Here is a 19,957-nt window from a genome sequence, read left to right as displayed (position 1 = left end):
CCTGAGGGACGGAGAAGATGAGGTCCAGGGAAGTGTTCTGTCCAAAGTGACAGAACTAGTAGGAGTTCTCTTGTAGATTAAAGATCTGGCGTTGCCACTGCAGCGGCTTGGGTTGTTGCTGTGGTGCTCGTTGGATCCCAGGCCTGGGAATTTCCACGTGCCTCGGGCTTGCCAAAAGAAAACAAAAACCAGTGACACGGCTAGAAAGTGGTGGATCTGGGATTTGAACCTAGCTCCAGACTTCTCGCTCTTAGCTGCTTTGCGCAGAGTAGGACCTCTACGTCCGCTTAGTTAAAATGAAAAGTTTATTGCTGCGAGACTGACTTTCGACAGCGGGGCAGGCAGTGCGGCTTCTGCCCCTCCCCCATCTCCCCACAAGCTCCGCCCCACCCCGCCCTTCCCCCGGAGCGGCCCCTCCTCCCTCTTCTGGGCGGAGCCGGCGCGGGATCCGGGTGGCTGCGGGCAGCGGCGGCAGCGGCGGCAGCGGCGGCGGCTACGGGGTCGGGGTTGCTACAGGGGCCAGACAGCAGGCAGTAGCGAGTTCGAAGGCAGAAGCTCCACAGGCAGCGCCCTCCACGCGAGGTGACCCCCTTCAGAGGGAGCACACCCGACCCGCATCTCCACGTCCCAGCAGGTCTTGAGGGGACCGGGGCTTAGGGGGAGGGCCGGGGGCCTGAGGAACAAAAGCAGGCGGCGGGGGACGCCTCTTCCCTCTCCCCCACCCAGCTGGGCTCATCGGGGAGCGTTAATGGGACGCGGGCGGGGCAGACGGCCCAGCTGGGGACTTGAGATGGGACCATATGGTGATGGGAGGAAGCTCCTGAGCTCCTGCACCGGTTGGGGCGCCCCACGTCTACCCACGGGTGACAGGGCGGAGCCCTCCGAGCCCCCCCTCACCCCACCCCGGGGTCTCTTACCTAGTGCCAGGCTTGAGGGAGTGTTGGCAGGTGGTCAGAAAGAGGTAGGACCGGCTGACAGGTGGGCTGGGGCTGGGGCTAGAGGTGGGGCGGGCGGGAGCCCCAGCCTGGTGGCCCTGCCCTGCATGGGGAAAGGCTTCCTGCCTCTTCTCTTCCCCTCCTTAAACTTGTTCTCCCGGAACATGGGGTGGGGCAGAGGGCTGGGCAGGAAAGGGGGGCCAGATGGGTCCTCCTTTAAAATGGAAAGAAGCCCCAGGGGTGGTTGAGAAAGAGCTTTTCCAGGGGTTCCTCTGTGAGTTGCCTTCCATTCACCCAGGACTTCTGGAACCTCCCTGGGAGGCTCAGGGAGCTGCCATGAACAGGGGAAACTGAGTCCTAAGGAAGGCAATGAGGGTTGAAGGGGTGCGCTGGACCCAGATGAAGGAGCCCAGCTGTGGGGACAGAGTGCCAGGTCATGGTGGTGGCTGGGGGGATTTCCTGGGATTTGAGGACCGTTGTTCTGGCCTCTGTGGGCTGGGGCCGCAGTGAGTCAGCCCTACTGGGAGGGAGAGGGGCCCAGCCTCTTTGACAAACAGAAGGTGGCAGTATCCATTGAGGGGTAGAGCTGGGCCTTATACCCGGGCTGTATCCACTGAAACCGCCCCTCCCCGTGGGGGTCAGGCCCATGGGAGTCAGGGAAGGGGTTAAACTTGGCTTGGGTCAGGGCAGGCAGGTGGCCAACACCTGCCAAAGTCAACACCCAGGCCCTGGTTGGGGGGGGGGCTCTATCCAGCTGGCAGCCCCCCCATCCCAGCTCACACCTGGGCCACGCCAGCTGCTCACTCTGGGGCAAAGTCCACACCTGCACTTTCCGCAGGGTCCGGCTCCTCAGCGGCCAGGTGGGGCACCCACAACCTGGCCCTTGCATTTGACGAACATCTCCATTTTCCAGCCGAGGACCCTGAAGCCTAGAGAGGGCAAGTGATGCATCCAGGGTCATTTGGCTTCCAAGCGGCAGAGCCGGGATTTGAGCCCAGGTTTGGTGTAGACACTAGAGCCAATCCTGGTGCTTTGTTTCCCTGTAGGGTTCCAGCCCACCCTCCAGGAGGCTTCCTGCCAAGATGGCGTCAGCTGGAGACCCCTCGACGGGCCAGCGGGATGCAGCAGACCAGAACTTCGACTACATGTTCAAACTGCTGCTCATCGGCAACAGCAGCGTGGGCAAGACATCCTTCCTGTTCCGATACGCCGATGACTCCTTCACACCTGCCTTCGTCAGCACCGTGGGCATCGACTTCAAGGTCAAGACTGTCTACCGCCATGACAAGAGGATCAAGCTGCAGATCTGGGTGGGCTAGGCAGCTGTCTGTGGGTCTTTGGGCCAGGAAGGCCCTGGGGTTCCCCCAGGGAAGTACAGGGGAGGGTGTAGGGCTATGGGGAGGGATCCCAGGTGAGGGAAAGTGGCCCAGAGTCAGGGAGGGGGTTTGAGTGTGAAGAGTAGTGGCCGGGTGTATCTGTGATGTGAATTCATCAGAATGGGGTGGATATGCCCCGCCCCCTGGGGTTTGAGGGGGAGATAGGACTAACCCAAGGCAGGTTAGATGTCTTGGTGACCAGTGGAGAAGAGGCTTGGTACCCTCTCAGAACAAGCTGAGGGTTGGGGGGCCCCCACTGAGCCTGCCTGCTCTTCAGAGCCATGCCCCTGCTCCCAGAGGGGCTACTGGTAATGACTGTCACGGTAACAAGCACCGGGCTGTCTGCATCAAAGTGGTATCCTCTGGCCCAGGTGGTTCTTATTCATGGTCATGAAGTTGGCACTTGGAGATGAGGTCAGAGGAGCTGCTAAGTCTTGAGAGTCCACTGACTGTTCAGACTGGGAGCCCCTCAAGGACAGGCCCATGTCTCCTCTATCAGACTAGAGATGATACAGGCAGGCCTGTGTTTCTTCCATTAGACTGGGGCTCTGAGGGCAGATCTAGGTCTTGCCTATCTGATGAGGGCTGTGAGGCTGATGCCGCCCCTTTCAGACAGGGTCCTGCAGGGGTGGGGTGGGGTGAGGATTTGAGTGGCTTCTAGATGCCTGACCCCACTGTGTGCCCAGGACACGGCGGGCCAGGAGCGCTACCGTACAATCACCACAGCCTACTACCGCGGAGCCATGGGCTTCCTGCTCATGTATGACATCGCCAACCAGGAGTCCTTTGCCGCCGTGCAGGACTGGTGAGTGCTTGGTGACCACTGAGCCTTGACCTTCACCTTCTCTCCCCCAACCCTAATCTCTGGCCTAACAGCTCTCAAATTCCGCAGGTCCACACAGATCAAGACCTACTCCTGGGACAATGCTCAGGTCATCCTCGTGGGGAACAAATGTGACCTGGAGGACGAGCGTGTTGTGCCTACTGAAGAGGGCCGGAGGCTCGCCGATGACCTTGGTTAGTGTTCAGCCTGGGCCATGGGCCCTGCACCTCCCAGAACCAAACTCCCAGCCCCAACCCCAAGTCCCAGGTAACCCTCTGCCCCTTGAAAAGCTGTCCAGAAAAATACCAACAAGTATACCACCTTCTCCATCTAATTTCATAGAATTCATCCACAGATGCCCCTTACCCCACCCCCCATCCCTGCTGCTTTTGAAACCCAGACTCAGTAAAACCATTTCTGGGAATTTATCCTACCAGCATCCACACCCGTGTTGGGAGTGGTGGGTATATCAAATTGAAGCACTGTTAGTAGGAGGGAAACCTTCCTTGGAGGCCTCCCAGATGTCTCACAGTGGGGGAAGCAGCTACACGTAAAGTATAGTCATGTGGCGGAATACTAGATAGCTGTGAAAAATGATGAGGACATTTTTTATGTTCTAGGGCATATGCTTAAGTAGAAAAGCAGACTGCGGAATAGTGGATATGGCTTCTTCCTTTAGTCCAGGGGTCAGCAAACACTTTCTTTTCTTTTTAGGGCGACACCTGTGACATGTGGGAGTTCTCAGGATAGGGGCTGAGTCAGAGTTGCAGCTGAGGCCTGTACCACAGCCATGGCAACACCAGTTCTGAGCCACAATCTGCACCCTAAGTAGACATTTTCTTTTCTTTTCTTTTCTTTTTTTTTTTTTTTTTTGCTTTTTAGGCCCGCACCTGTGGCATATGGAAGTTTCCAGGCTAGGGATGGAATCAGAGCTACAGCTGCCAGCCTACGCCACAGCCACAGCAACTCGGGATCCAAGCCATGTCTGTGATCTATACCACAGCTCACGGCAATGCTTGATGCCTTAGCCACTGAGCGAGGCCAGGGATCAAACCTGCATCCTCATGGACACTAGTTGGATTCGTTTCTGCTGCGCCACAACAGTTTTTTTGTTTGTTTGTTTGTTTGGTTGTTTTTTTTTTTTTTTTTTTTAGGGCCACACCTGTGGTATATGGAGGTTCTCAGGCCAGGGATTGAATCAGAGCTGTTGCTGCTGGCCTACACCACAGCCACAGCAACGCAGGATCTGAGCCGAGTCTGCAACCTAGACCACAGCTCAACAGCAGTGCCAGGTCCTTAACCCGCTGAGTGAGGCCAGGGATCAAACCTGCAACCTCGTGGTTCCTAGTCAGATTTGTTTCCACTGTACTGCAATGGGAGCTCCTAAGCAAACATTTGGGGCTAGATAGGAAGTATTTTCAGCCCTAGAGTCTCTGTCACAATGACTTAGCTCTGCCTGAATGCAGACATAGATAATACATCAATGAATGAGCATGACTGTCTGCCAATAACATTTTATTTACAAAAATAGATGATAGGCCAGGTTTGCCCTGCAAATCACAGTTTGTCAACCCCTGCATTAGTATATAAAAAGGGTGAGAGGACTTCCTATACTGGCTCATCAGGTTAAGAACCCAGCTAGTATCCATGAGGATGTGGGTTCCATCCCTGGCCTTGCTCAGTGGGTTAAGGATCTGGTGTTGCCATGAGCTGTGGTGTAGGTTGCAGACTCGGCTTGGATCCTGGCAGCTGCAGCTCTGACTTGACCCCTATCCTGGGAACTTCCATATGCCTCAGGTGCAGCCCTAAAAAAAAAGCGGGGGTGAGAATAAGGGTATATACTTATGTTTGCTTAAAGGAGCTCTGGAAGGGATACAGGAGGAACTATAAACAGTGGTGACCGTGGGTCTGAGAGCTGGGGAGCCAGAGCACTAGGGTGGGAGGAGGGGGGACTTTTCAGTCTACATTTCTGCATCAGGTGAACGGATTATGGATTTAAAGTTTAAGCTAAAAGAAAATCTTATCCTGGACTATTCTAGTATTCTAAACCCTCCCCAGGACTTTCCTTACAGGGGACAGTGTAACCTTTATGAAGGAGGGCAGGTTAAGGACCTTGACTCTGGAGCTAGAATCCCCTCCTGCAACCCACTAGCTGTGTAACCCTGGGCACCTTGCCTACCCTCTCTGTGCTTCCATTGCTCTATCTAGGAAACAGGTGAAAACTGCATCTACTTCATAGGGCTGTTAGAAAGATTAAATAAGCAAATGTGGGCCCTGATTGAACATTAACTTGTGTTATTTCTCCGCCACTTTGTGATCTTGCACTGGTGACTTCAGCCCTCTGGGCCTGCACTTCCTCATGTGTGAAATGTAGATAATAACAGCCCCACCTCATCAGGTCGTCAGGAGGGTTCAATGAGTTATGACGGGTGGCGGGTAGGGGGGAGAAGTTCTAACAGAGTCGGGCATAACTTGTAGGTTGCGTCTAAGTGTTAGCTCACATGATTGTGAATTATTCTGATGCCTGTATGTAAAGCCAAAAAGATTTGCTCTCTGGCCCTTTACAGAGAAAGTATTCAGACCCCTGGACCATAATGGTCCTTGTTCTATCCCACTGCCCTTTTTTTTTTTTTTTTTTAACTATCACTTGCTGGAGACACTGCATCTTTGTTCTGTGGAATGTCTCCCATCTGGGGTTTGGGTCTGCTCCCTCGAGGTGCCATTTAACCTGGCTTCTCTGTCCCCTGTGTTTTCAGGGAACCTCAGCCTGGGTCTCATTTCCAAGTGTGCTGGGGAGTCAGGTTTTGGGGCCCAGCTGTGGACTAGAGTACTTGAGGGTGCTGCCCATACTTTGTTGCAGAAAACATCCAGTGCCCTGGGGCTAGAGAAGATTCCCACTCTGTCATTACGTTTAAAATATTAGAGTACCAGAGTTCCCGTCGTGGCGCAGTGGTTAACAAATCCGACTAGGAACCATGAGGTTGCGGGTTCGATCCCTGCCCTTGCTCGGTGGGTTAAGGATCCAGCGTTGCCGTGAGCTGTGGTGTAGGTCAAAGATGCGGCTCGGATCCCACGTTGCTGTGTCTCTGGCATAGGCAGGTGGCTACAGCTCCGATTCGACCCCTAGCCTGGGAACCTCCATATGCCGCGGGAGCGGCCCAAAGAAATAGCAAAAAAAAAAAAAAAAAAAAAAATTAGAGTACCAAGGAGGAGACAGAAATCGATCCCAACTTTGTAAGAAAAAAGCCACACACATGCACATACCCCCTACAAACTGAACCCCAGCAATTGTGTATTTATATTTTAAAGAAGACTCAAGGGGAGTTCCCGTCATGGCTCAGTGGAAACAAATCTGACTAGTATCCATGAAGACACAGGTTCAATTCCCTGGCCTTGCTCAGCGGGCTAAAGATCCAGTGTTGCCATGAGCTGTGGTGTAGGTTGCAGACACGGCTCAGATCTGGCATTGCTGTGTCTGTGGTATAGGCCAGCAGCTACAGTTCCAGTTCAACCCCTAACCTGGGAACCTCCATATGCCGTGGATGTGGCCCTAAAAAGGGAAAAAAAAAGAAGACTCAAGGGAGTTCCCATTGTGGCTCAGCAGTAGTAAACCCAACTAGTAACCATGAGGATGTGGGTTTGTTCCCTGACCTTGCTCAGTGAATTAAGTCTCTGGCATTGCCATGAGCTGTGGTAAAGGTCACAGACGCGGCTTGGATCCCACGCTGTGGCTGTGGCTGGCAGCTGTAGCTCCAATTCAACCCTTAGTCTGAGTACTTGCATATGCTGCATGTGTGACCCTAAAAACCAAAAAAAAAAAGTGGGGGGGACTGGAAAGCTAAATATCAAAACACCAATAGTAATCATTTCTGGGTGATGTGGTTACACTCAGCTTCTCTCCCTGTCTTGATATTTTTCAGGAGTTTTAGTATATCCAGTGAATTTCTCCAGTGAATATTTATAATCAGGAAAAAAAGGTTCACAAAGGAAGAAAAACTCAGAATATTTGAGGCAGAGCCAGACACAATTAAGGAAATGCCAGATTTGCCTAGTAAGACAGTGATCATCACCAGGCTCAGAGTAGAGATCTACATTTGTACCTTGTCTCTGTCATCCGCCTGTCTATCCATCTATCTGTTCATCCATCCATTCATCTGTCCATCCATCCATCCATCTCTTCATCCGTCTGTCCATCCATCTACCTTTTCATCTGTCCATCAGTCCATCCATCCATCCATCCAGTCAATCATTCAGTTTCCGAGTACCTGCTCTGTGCCAGGCACCAGGCTGCTATTGTGGACAAGACAGACAGAAATCCTGCCCTTGTGGCACTGGTGTTCTAGTAGCAGAGCCATAGTAAAGGGATAATTGTACACGAACTAATTACAACTACATTTTTATAGTATAGCATGATAATGACAAGTGCTGGGACAGAGGCCTGTTTTCCTTGTGCTGTGTGTAATACAGTGGGCGTTTGTCTAAATTTCTTACCTACCTTGGCAGGGATGGCAGAGGGGAACACATCGAGTACCAGCAGGCAGAACCTGAACCTTTTAAGGGTGCAGGAAGGGCTCTTATGTACATCCTTATTTGCAGGTTGATGGGCCACTTCTTATAGCCTAGGGACCTTGGGCAAGTCCCCAAACCATTTGTACCACCTCTCACCTTTGAGGGGACAGACTTTTTTTTTTTTTTTTTAGTGAGAAACAGGTGGAGTTCCCATTGTGGCACAGAGGAAACGAATTCGACTAGGAACCATGACACTGCAGGTTCAATCCCTGGCCTCACTCAGTGGATTAAGGATCTGGCATTGCAGTGAACTGTGGTGTTGGTCACAGACGTGGCTCAGATCCTGCGTTGCTGTGGCTGTGGTGTAGGCCGGCAGCTGTAGGTCTGATTCCACCCCTTGCCTGGGAACCTCCATATGCCGTGGGTGTGGCCCTAAAAAGCAAAAAAAAGGTTATGATGGTCACTGTGATATTAAGTATATATTCAAAACTACCTCACCATCCCCCTCCCCAGAAGTCAGCCAGCCAGCCTACCCTCCCTCCTGAGGCCCACAGTGATACAGTAGAAATGTTTTTTTGTTTTGTCTTTTAGCTATTTCTTGGGCTGCTCCCGGTGGCATATGGAGGTTCCCAGGCTAGGGGTCTAATCAGAGCTGTAGCCGCCGGCCCAAGCCAGAGCCGCAGCAACTCAGAATCCGAGCCGCATCTGCAACCTACACCACAGCTCACGGCAACGCCGGATTGTTAACCCACTGAGCAAGGGCAAGGACCGAACCCGCAACCTCATGGTTCCTAGTCGGATTCATTAAGCACTGTGCCACGACAGCAACTCCTTTTTTTAAATTTTTTTTTTTTTGAAATGTTTAATCTATCATTAGTCCAACCAGGCAGCCTGGGTATGTTACTTATGTGACTTTACATGAGTAACTTTGTGTCAGTGTGCCTCAGTTTCCCCATCTGTAAAATGGGCTATAATAGGAGTTCCCTGGTGGCTCAGCAGGTCAGGGATCTGGCGTTGTCACTGCTGTGGCTCAGGTCGCCGCTCTGATGTGGGTTCAGTCCCTGGCCCCAGAACTCCCACATGCTGAGCTCACAGCCCAAAAAAAGAGGGGGGCTATAATAGTATAAATCTCAGAGCATCATTAAATGGTTTAATTTATGTACAGTGCTTAGAAAAGTGCCTGCTACATATATTATGACATAAATACTGCCTATTATTATTAGTATCACTACCATTTTTAGTACGTTCTGTAGGCCAAGAACTGTGCATTGTATGCTCTCTACCAACTCTGTGAAACTTGCCATTATCTGCCTGACAGAGATTGCAAACTAGTAGCCCCTGGGCTGAAGCCAGTCTTCAGTCAGTGCTCAGCCCTCTGCTTTATTTGATCTGGAGCGCATTTTCCAGAACATGTGAAATACTTGGCTTCCTTTAAAAAGCTCACATAAGGAGTTCCTTTTGTGGCTTAGTGGGCTGAGAACCCAACATAGTGTCTGTGAGGATGCGTGTTTGATCCCCGGCCTCACTCAGTGGATTTAAGGATCTGGCATTGCTGCAAGCTGCAGCATAGGTCACAGATGCAGCTTGGATCTGGTGTTGCCATGGTTGTGGTGTAGGCCTGCAACTGCAGCTCTGATTTGATCCTTAGCCTGGGAACTTCCATATACTGCAGGTGTGGTCCTGAAAAGAAAGAAGAAGAACCGAAAAGTCCTCATGAATATATGGCTTTGTAGGCACCCTGGCTGTGCCTTCCTGTGCAGGAGAGATTGGATAGAAGATGAGCCCCACTCACCCAGGGGCACCCCCACACCCTCTGGACAGTGTTACTACTACCTGGACTCTTGCCATCTCTGCCTTGTGACAAAGATGTGCAAGGTAGTCCAGGCAAGGGCCGCTGCCAGAGCTTATCAGCATTAGTGGCATCATTGTTCCCACTTTACAGACAAGCAAACTGAGGCTTAGAGAGACGAAGGCCCTCAGTCAAGGTTCCACAGCTGCACAAAGGGCAGAACCACGCTTGGAACCCAGGTTCAGGTGATGCCGGAGCTCTGCCCCCGGGGTCTCACAGATATTCCCACCTTATATCCCTGCAGGTTTCGAGTTCTTTGAGGCCAGCGCCAAGGAGAACATCAACGTGAAGCAGGTCTTTGAGCGCCTGGTGGACATCATCTGCAGAAGATGAATGAGTCCCTGGAACCTAGTTCCAGCCCAGGCAGCAATGGGAAAGGCCCCACCTTGGGGGATGCCCCTCCCCTACAGCCCAGTGGCTGCAGCTGCTAGAGATGGTCCCCAAACCCCATCCACCACCCCACCTGCCTCGGCAGGGACTGTGACTGAGGCATGAGCGACAAGCTCTGTTTCCTAGCTCAGGGCACCCCCTCCCCTCCCATCAGCCACCCCCCAACTCCCGCATGGCTCATTCTCTGGCCATGGCTGCCAGCCTGCCCAAGCAGCCCCTGTCACAGGCTGCAGACCCTGGGGACTCTGCATAGCAGGCAGGGTCTGGGGAGAGGGGAGTGCACGAGCTTGCTGCTTTCAGGCATTTTAATGGGGGTCGTGCGGGCAGCGTGGCCCACCCTGACTGGTGGAGGAGGGCATCCACAGTGCCTTCTGGGTCTGAACCACTATCCACATCCATCCTGTGTCAGGCATCCTTGGAGTTCATGTGCTGGCCAAAGGTGGCCTTCTTTTCCCTCGGGCAATGGGGGTCCTCAGAGTTCATCCCCGGAGGTGTGGAAAGCAGCTCTTTTCTCAGGGTCGCCCAGCCTGCCTGCAAACCTTCTCAGACCTCAAGGGTCCAAGACCCCTCTCTTCTGGCCTGCAGATCCTCTGCCTGTGAAAGCAGTATTAAAGCAGCTTTTCCCGTTGCAAAGAAACAGGGAGTCAGAACCCGCCCCCCTGCCAGCTTCAGGGACCCCAAAGTGCCTTCTGAGCTTCCTCAGAATTCCACATCACCCATGACTCTACCACTGTCAGCTGATTCCCTGCATCCCTGCTCCAGAATTGAATTCTGGAACTATGAGCTGCATCAGGCTGGGCAGAGAAGCACCCAACCCCTAGTATGTCTGCTGGGGACTTTTTCCCAGGAGTTAATTCAGAGCCAGGAGCCTGGGCTCTCCTGCTCAGACCTGCCTCCCGAGGGGCCTTGTTTGGCTGGTAATGTTTTAAGCAAGGTCTTTCCACATCTGTCATCCTGCTAGCAAAGGAAATTGAGCAATGTTCCTGTAGCCTGTGCTGGCTGGCAACTTTCCAATGTGGGGGCTACTTGGGCTCCTCCCACTTCAAGACCAAGTGTTGGCTTCTCCCCTCCCTCGCCTCCAGCCATATCATCGCTGGGGGTCCTGTGACATCTTCTGCCAGCAGAGGAATCACTCTAAAGAATGCTTTAGAGGGCTTGGGCCAGAAGAGTGAGAAGGCAGGGTTAGGTAACTGCTGTTGCCACTTGCATTTCCCAGATGCAGCTTGGGAGTGGCAGGCTGATGGGGGATGGGCAGGGACCAGTCTCCCTGGTTGAGGCACTAGCAGGGAGCCCACCAGTTTGGGGTCCCCTGCTACCAGGGGCTCCTGCTGGGAGGTGATGTGTGGTTTGGTGATCTACAGCTTGACACCACCCCCTCCAGCTTCTATCCTCAGCTCAGTGGCCCTTTCTGCCTATCAGAGTCCAAACCTTGTGACATGGCACCTCTTTGTGTCCTGGAACACTGATGCTCCAGAATTTGACAGACACTGTGAGGGCAAACAAAGCGTGCGGTCTGTGTTCCCTGCTTCAGTCTCCCAGTCCTCGCTGCCAAAAAACGACTTCCTGTAGCCTTCAAGATCTCAGCTGCCTCCTTCCAGGAGCAGGGAAGGGCTGGTTCAAGTTTAACATAGCTCTTACCTTTGTGGAAGCTGGAGTTTAAATTTATTTCTGGAGGGCCCTGTTCACCCCAAACTAGGGGCTGCCCTTGGAGCTTCCAAGTGAGGATATCTTTGTATATTAACAAATTAGACTGAAGGGAAACAGACAAGTTCTTGGAAATGCAACACATGAGAGTATCTGTAGGTTGGGGCAGGAGTCAGAAAAGAGAGTTGCTTTAATATAAAAGAAATGAAAGCAGCTACAAAAATTCTTCTAGAGATGCACCATGGCCTGTCAAGTTTCTATTGGCCAGCTGTTTTCCTTTAACTGCTGCCAGAAAAAATGATGGGGCAGAGTGCCAATAACCGAGGGTCGAGCTGATTTGTCATTGCCTGTGTGATAAAAGACAGCTTTGGCTGCATCTTATACCTGACCTGGCCTAAGTTTTCTGTTTACACAAAATGTTTCAACAGTTCAGCTTTAACGGAGACAGCTGTCTCTGGGTTCTCTCAAGACAGAATGATTTAGGAAATTTTTCGTTGTTGGTTTCTTCTAAAACTAGTATGTTTTAATTTTATGATGTTTTGAGGGAAGTTTTAACTCCTGATGGTCTCTGGGTAACTGAAACTGATGTCTTGGAAGATCACTGAGGGGTGGGGAAGGGGGACTACGGCAGTTTGTTGAGTTTACAAACAAACATTAAACCAAAGGCTGTGGGAAAACAGCTTCCCAGCCCCAGGGAGGCTCGGATCTGGGGCGGTCACTTGAAGCTGTATCCTGCAACCATGCTGTGCCTTCTTACCATTAGCTTTTAGTAACATCTTTCCATTGGCAGTTTCAATGGGAAATTGCCATGACTGCCATTTGGGGATTGGAGTTGTGCTTTTTTTTTTCCTTTATTTCTTTGGCTTCTCTCTCCTATTCCACTGAACAAAGCAAGTAAGGGGGGAAATTTGGCCTCAGTGTTGAATTGCTAATTCCCCTACCTAGCTTCTCCCCAGGGATCCAAAAATCACTCCAGGGAGCTAGCTCTGGACCTGGTCATTTTTATCCTGGTTGTGATTTTGTGTAAGCCCTTCTTTGATGTACACTCGAAGAGATGTGCACTTGTCACTATAAGAAAAAATATTAAAATCGAAACGCCCAGAGGCAATTGTTCTTTAATTTCCGTTAGTGAAATGCGGTTTCCAGGAAGAGGGCGGTTGAATCACAGCCAAGTAGATAGTTGGTTGAGGGCCATGTGTCATGCTGCAGAACCCAGGTCAAGCCAGGGAAGCTCAGCTCTCGGGCTACCTCTAGCTGAGCCTCATGGCCACCACCATGGCCCTGGAAAGTTCCGCCACTTAGAGGGCAAGGAGGAGGATGTTGCCGTAACTGATTCTAATAAAGTCTGTTCTCCTGACGGCCGCCAGAGGGCGCCAGTGAGTACCTGAGTCAGGTCCCGTCCTTAGCGTTTTGGGAACCCTCTGGCTCCCACGGGGCTCAGAGTAAATGCCTAAGTCTTCCTTGCAACCCACAAGGCCCTGCATGGTCTGGGCTGTCACTCCTGCCACTCGCCCCTCACACTTGCTGTGCCACCCCTTACTGCTATTTGAACACCTTAGGCCCCTGCCTCAGGGCCTTTGCACTGGCTGTTTCCACTGCCTGGAGTCACATGGCTCCGCTCATTGACTCCCTCTTTCAGGTCTTTGTACAATTCTCACCTTCTTGTTGACTCACCTCCCTCCCCAACTCCCTGGTTAGTACTGCAACCCTTCCTCCAGCATTTCTTTTTTTCTTTTTTTTGCTTTCCCCTCCAGCATTTCTGATGTCTCTTTCCCTGTGTCCTCCTTTAGCTCCCAGAATCTAAACTACTATATAATTTACTCATTTAACTTAAGGTGTCTCCCCTACATCAGCACCTCAAATGCAGAAAATTTTAATTTTTTGCTGCTATACCCAGTTCTTTCCTGGCTGATACAATAAACAAAAAACAAAAAACAAAACAAAACAAAAACACCAATAGGTTTAGAGGAAAAAGGTGAAAACAAAAAAATGAAATATATATAAATAAAATAAATATGAACTATTTTTAAAACATTGAAATCAAATTGTAGGTAATTCCAAAAATAAATTTGGACATTGGAACTTTAAAAAAAAGAAAATACTTAGAAAATATAGGAGTTCCTGTTGTGGCTCAGCGGGTTAAGAGCGGGTTCCATTCCTGGCTTGCTCAGTGGGTTATGGAGTCCCCACAAGCTTTGACATAGGTTGCAGATGCATCTGGGATCTAGCATTGCTGTGTCTGTGGTGTAGGTCAGCAGCTACAGCTCCAATTTGATCCCTAGACTGGAAGCTTCCATATGCTGCAGGTGCGGCCATAAAAAGAAAAGAAAAAAATATATATATACACACACACATAATATTACATATAATAATAGGCAATATGTTTAAAATGAAATAAAATTATGTATAATTCCAACAATAAATGTGGGCCTTGGAAATTTTTAAAAAAGGAAATATTTACTCTTTGTCCCTCATTCTTGGCCACAACTCCTAAAACACTTGGAATCTCTGGAGTACTAAGAGTGTCTTTTGCATATGAATGAGAAGACGACCTAGGCGGGGTCCCCTAGGTAGCTTCAGGATGAGGACTAATCACCAGAAAGACAAGCCATGATTAGAGTGTTGAAACTATCAGCCCTGGCCCCTGGGAGGGGGCTCTAGGGAGGAAAGAGGGGCTGGAGATTGAGTTAAGCACCAGAGGTCAGTGGTTTGATCAACCATGCCTATGTAATGAAACCTCCATAAAAACCCTGAACAATATGATTCAAAGAGATTCCAGGAGTTCCCTGGTGGTTCAGTGGGTTAAGGATCTGGCATTGTTACTGCTGTGGTGCAGGTTTGATCACTGGCCCAGGAATTTCTGCATGCTGTGGGCGTGGCCAAAAATATATTTAAGATTTTTTTCTTTGTCTTTTTTAGGGCTGCACCTGTGGCATATGGAAATTCCTGGACTAGGAGTCGAATCGAAGCTGCAGCCAATGGCCTATGCCACAGCCACGGCAATGCCAGATCTGAGCCACATCTGCAACCTACACCACAGTTCATGGGCCATACTGAATCCTTAACCCACTGAGCGAGGCCAGGACTCAAACCTACATCCTCATGGATACAAGTCAGGTTCTTAACCTGCTGAGCCTCAAGAGGAACTCCTAAAATTTTTTTTTAAAACACCATTTTGATCATGTTTGTCTTTTATTTAATTAATTAATTAATTAATTTTGCTTTTTAGGGCTGTGCCCCAGCACATGGAGGTTCCTAGGCTAGGGGTCGAATTGGAGCTACAGCTGCCCGCCTACACCACATCTCACGGCAATGCCAGATCCTTAACCACTGAGTGAGGCCATGAATCGAACCAGCAACCTCATGGTGCTAGTTGGATTCATTTCCACTGCGCCATAATGGAAACTCCTAAAAAATTTTTTTAAAAAGAGAGATTCCAGTTTGATGAACACACTGGTGTGCTGGGATGGTGTGCCAGAGAGGGAATGAAGCTCAGTGTTGCTTCCCCATACCTCGTCCCATGCATCTCTCCCATCTGAGCTATATCCTTGGTAACAGTCAAGCAGTTTCCTGAGTTCTGTGAGTTATTCCTGAAGGGAGGGGAGATTGTGGGAACCCCCTGAGCTTGCAGCCAAGTCAGAGAGAAGTCTGGGTACCCAATACTTGTGCCTGACATCAGAGGTGGGGTCAGTCTTGTGCAACTGAGCCCTTAAACTGTGGCATCTGCACAAATTCTGGGTAGTGGCAGAATTCAGTTGAATTATAGGCCACCCAATTGGTGCCCGTAGACAATTTTTTGGTGTATTAAACACCCACACATTTGGTGTTAGAAGCATTGTGTGTAAAAACAGTTCATTTCTTTTTTGCCCCCAGTTTTATCAAGATATAATCGCATATAGCTCTGTATAAATTTAAGGCGTATAACATAGTGATTTGATTTCTATACATCATGAAGTGATTACCAAAAAAATTTAGTGAACATCAATCTCATATAGACACAAAAATTCAATAAATAGAAATTAATAACAAAAAATTTTTAATTTTAAAATAGAAAAAATTTTCCTTGTGATAAAAACTCTTAGGATTTACTCTTTTTTTAGCAACTCTCACATATGACAAACAGCAGTGTTAATTATATTTATCATGTTGTACATTCATCCTTAATTTTTTTTTTTTTTTTTTTTTGTCTTTTTAGAGCCTTACCTGCAGCATATGAAAGTTCCCAGGCTAGGAATTGAATTGGAGCTGATGTTGCCAACCTACACCACAGCCACAACAACTCGAGATCCAAGCTTCATCTGCAACTTACACCACAGCTCATGGCAATACCAGATCCTTAATCCACTGAGAGAGGCCAGGGATCAAACCTCCTACAGATACTAGTCAGGTCCATTTCCACTGCACCACAATGGGAACTCAAGTATTTTTTATCTTATAACTGGGATTTTGCACTAATTGACTGCCTTTATCCAATTCCCCTTCCCCCTCATTCCCTGCCTTTTGAAACCACAAACCTGATCTCTTTTTGTATGATTTTGTTTGTCTTTGAAGCATAATGGACCTACAATGCTATGTTAGTTTCTGTTACACAACATAGTGGTTTGATATTTCTATACATTTCAAAATGATCACCACAAGTCTAGTTACCATCTGTCACCATACAAAGATATTACACAATTATTGACGATATTCCCCCCAACACTGTACATTTCACACCCCTGACTCATTTATTTTGCAACTGGGAGTTTTTTCCTCTTAATCTCCTTCACCTATTCCTCTTCTCCTCCAACCCCTCTCCCCTCTGGCAACCAACTGTTTGCTCTCTGTATCTATGTCTCTCTTTCAGTTTTGTTATGTTTTTGTTTTTTCATTTCTGGCTGCCTTGTGGCATGTGAAGTTCCCAGGCCAGGGATCAGATTTGAGCCACAGTCCCCACCTAAGCTGTGGGTGTGGAAACACTGGATCCTTAACCCACGTGCCAGGCTGAAGATCAAACCCAAATCCTAGTGCTCCCAAGTGCTGTTTTGCTATGTTTGGAAAAAATAGTCCAGGAGTTTCCACTGTGGGACCGGGGGGTAACGATCTGGCTTGCCTCTGTGGAGACGCCGGTTCGATCCCTGGGCTGGTGCAGTGGGTTAGGGATCCAGTGTTGCTGCAGCTGTGGCACAGGTTGCAGCTGCAGCTTAGATGTGATCCCTGGCCGGGGAACTTCCATATGCCATGGGAGCAGTCAAAACAGAAAAAAAGAAAAAAAGAAAGAAAAAAGAAAAAAACTGTTCATTTCTGACATATAGCAGGCACCTGAGAGATATTTGTTGAATGAATGCATGAGCTGCACAGCCCAAGAGTGAGCTAAGCCCAAGGACTTGCTTATGTCTCAGGATTAGTCATGGCTTCTCTCTGCAGCCTTGCCCACATGAGCTTGTCCCCTCTGAACTAGGTGAGCTTTAGTGGAGCTGTTCTCTCCCAGTTAATGCGTCCAAAGTCTCAAAATCAAGTCTCATTGGTCAGCTGGGGCACCCACACCCATGTCTGAACCAATGACTGAGGTCGGAAAAATGGAACATGCTGATTGGCCCACTAAGCCCACGTGCCTGCCCCTGGTTTAGAGGCAGAAATTGGAGAGTTGGGCTGGTTCCAGAGAAAACTAGGTGTGCTTCCGCCAGACGTGGGAGATAATTGCAGGAATAGCGATTATAAGATGTGCCCATTTTATCTTCCTTAAGGAAAAAAAAAAAAAAAAAAAAAGCAAGATGGCAGAATTTGATAAACCACTATTTTGCAGTCCCCAGTGAAAGAACTGATTCAGGCTGTTATGATCTTTGGATGAAGCCCTTATTGATTCTCAGTCATGACCATGGCCACCGCTTGTAATCACCTGGGTAAATGTTAAGAGGTCCCATGCCCAGCCTACGACACAATCCAATTAAATAAGAAGATGGGGAGATGGTGTGCAGGTTTGGGTGTCTTGTTAAAGCTCCCAGGGGGTTCTAATGTTAAGTCAGGGCTGAGAACAAGTGACCAACAGGAATACGGGGGCGAGAGGAACAAGATAAAGGGACCACGAGAAGCAAGCAGCATATCCAGAAGGTGTGGGTTTCCCTCGGGATTTCATACTTTTCCTGCAACAAATCTAAGGTAGGCGGGGTTGAGGAAGAGGAGGAAGGAAGCAGAGTAGTGGTTCTTAAAGTGTGTTCCCCATATCAGCAGCCTTGCCTGGGAACTTGTTAGGAATGCAGATTCCTGACTCCTCTTTCCAGAGTCAGAAGTTCTGGGAGTGGGGTCCAGACACCTGAGCCTTAGCAGAACATCAGGAGGGTTCTAATGCATTTTCTAATCTGAGAACCACTGCATTAGAATAAAAGGAACTTAGGACACATGAAAAAATGTTGAGACTGTGTTGGACCCAATTCAAAGAAACCATCAGCAGATGAATGGATTGAGAAGATGTGGTACACATGCATAATGGAATACTACTCAGCCATAAGAGAGAATGAAATTTTGTTTTGCAGCACCATGGATGGACTTGGAGCGCATTATGCTAAGTGAAATAAATCACATGAAAAAGGCAAATACTGTATAGTCTCAGGAGTTCACTGGTGGGCTAGTGGTTAGGATTCAGCGCTTTTACCACTGCAGCTGGGGTTTAGTCCTTGGTCTGGGAACAGAGATCCCACATCAGTTTGCCTGACACTGTGGCCCCCCCCAAAAAAATACTGTATGATATCACTTATATATGGAATCTAGAAAATACAATGGGAGTTCCCGTCGTGGCTCAGTGGTTAACGAATCTGACTAGGAACCATGAGGTTGCGAGTTCGATCCCTGGCCTTGCTCAGGATCTGGCGTTGCCGTGAGCTGTGGTGTAGGTTGCAGACGCGGCTCGGATCCCATGTTGCTGTGGCTGAGGTGTAGGCCGGAGGTGTAGGCCGGCAGCTGTAACTCCGATTAGACCCCTAGCCTGGGAACTTCCATATGCCGCCCGAGAAGCCCTAGAAAAGGCAAAAAGACAATAAATAAATGAATAAATAAATAAATAAATAAATAAATAAATAAATAAATAAAATAAAAAATACAACAAACTAGTGAATATAGCAAAAAAGATGCAGACTCACAGACATGGAAAACACACTAGTGGTTATTACCAGTGGGGAGGGGGAAGGGGAGATGAGCAAGCTAGGAGTAGGGGAGTGAGATGTACACACTATTAGGTGTAAAATAAGCTACAAGGATCTACTGCACAACACGGGAAATGTAGCCGATATTTTATAATTACTATAATGGAGCATAACCTTAAAAATTGTGAATCACTATATTATATACCTGTAACATATAATATACATCAACTAAACTTCAATAAAAAATTAAAATTAGGGAGTTCCTGCTGCAACACAGTATATTCAGATCTGACATTGTCTCTGCAGCAGCTCAGGTTCAATCCCTGGGTTAAAGATCTGGAGTTGCCACAGCTGTGAAGTGGGTCACAGTTGCCACTTGGATTTGATCCCTGGCCTGGGAACTTCCGTATGCTGCTGGTGAGGCCAAAAAAAAAAAAAATAATAATAATAAAATTAAAAATTAGAAACCAAATATAGATATTTTTGAGCCAATCAGGAAAATTCAACTATGGCCTGGTTTTTTGGGTTTTGGCTTTTTTATGGCCACGCCTGCGGCATATGGAAGTTCCCAGGCCAGGGATTGAATCAGACATATGCCATACCCGCAACACTGTATCCTTTAACCCACTGTGCTAGGGGTGGAATTTGTGGCTCTGGTTCTGCAGAGACCTGAGATGCTTCAGTTGGATTCCTAACCCACTGCGCCACAGCAGGAATTTCCTAGCCCGGGTTTTGAGTGATGGCAAGGAATGGCTATTAATTATCATGGGTGTCCATTTGGGCTTCTGTAACAGTATAGACTGAGTGGTTCATAAACAACAGACATTTCTCATAGTTCTGCAGGCTGGGAAGTTCAAGATCAAAGCACAGGCAGCTTCAGTGTCTGGTGAGGACTGGTTTCTTGGCTCATAGATAGCTGTTTTTTCGGTGTTCTCTCACTGGTGGCAAGAGAGAGGGAGCTCGCTAGAGGGTCTCTCTCTCTCTTTTTTTTGTCTTTTTAGGGCCACACCTGCGGCATATGGAAGTTCCCAGGCTAGGGGTCAAATCAGAGCTGCAGCTACTGGCCTACACCACAGCCACAGCAACGCCAGATCTGAGCCACATCTGTGATCTTATGCTGCAGCTTGCATCAGTGCCAGATGCTTAATCCCCTGAGGGAGGTCAGGGATAGAACCCACATCCATATAGATACCTGTCAGGTCCCTAACTGGCTGAGCCAAAATAGGAACTTGTTTTCTTGTGAACATTTAAATTTTTTCACAAAATAATTTATAAAGCAGTACAGTTTATTTTCTTTTTATTTATTTATTTGC

The 19,957-nt window shown here is 48.8% G+C and overlaps 1 protein-coding gene across 1 annotated transcript; it reads left to right on the top strand.

The window, feature by feature from the left end:
- On the top strand, nt 425-12,634 carry RAB3D (RAB3D, member RAS oncogene family). The gene is made up of 5 exons (XM_003123177.3): nt 425-634; nt 1,982-2,245; nt 2,998-3,116; nt 3,204-3,328; nt 9,737-12,634. Exons 2-5 carry the CDS (start codon nt 2,018-2,020, stop codon nt 9,823-9,825), a joined length of 561 nt encoding a protein of 186 aa, XP_003123225.2. The 5' UTR covers nt 425-634; nt 1,982-2,017; the 3' UTR covers nt 9,826-12,634.

Source organism: Sus scrofa, chromosome 2, assembly GCF_000003025.6.
Source record: "Sus scrofa isolate TJ Tabasco breed Duroc chromosome 2, Sscrofa11.1, whole genome shotgun sequence".
NCBI classification, from domain to species: Eukaryota; Metazoa; Chordata; class Mammalia; order Artiodactyla; family Suidae; genus Sus; species Sus scrofa.
Note: the sequence above shows the minus strand (reverse complement) of the source record. Positions and strands in the feature narration are given on the sequence as shown.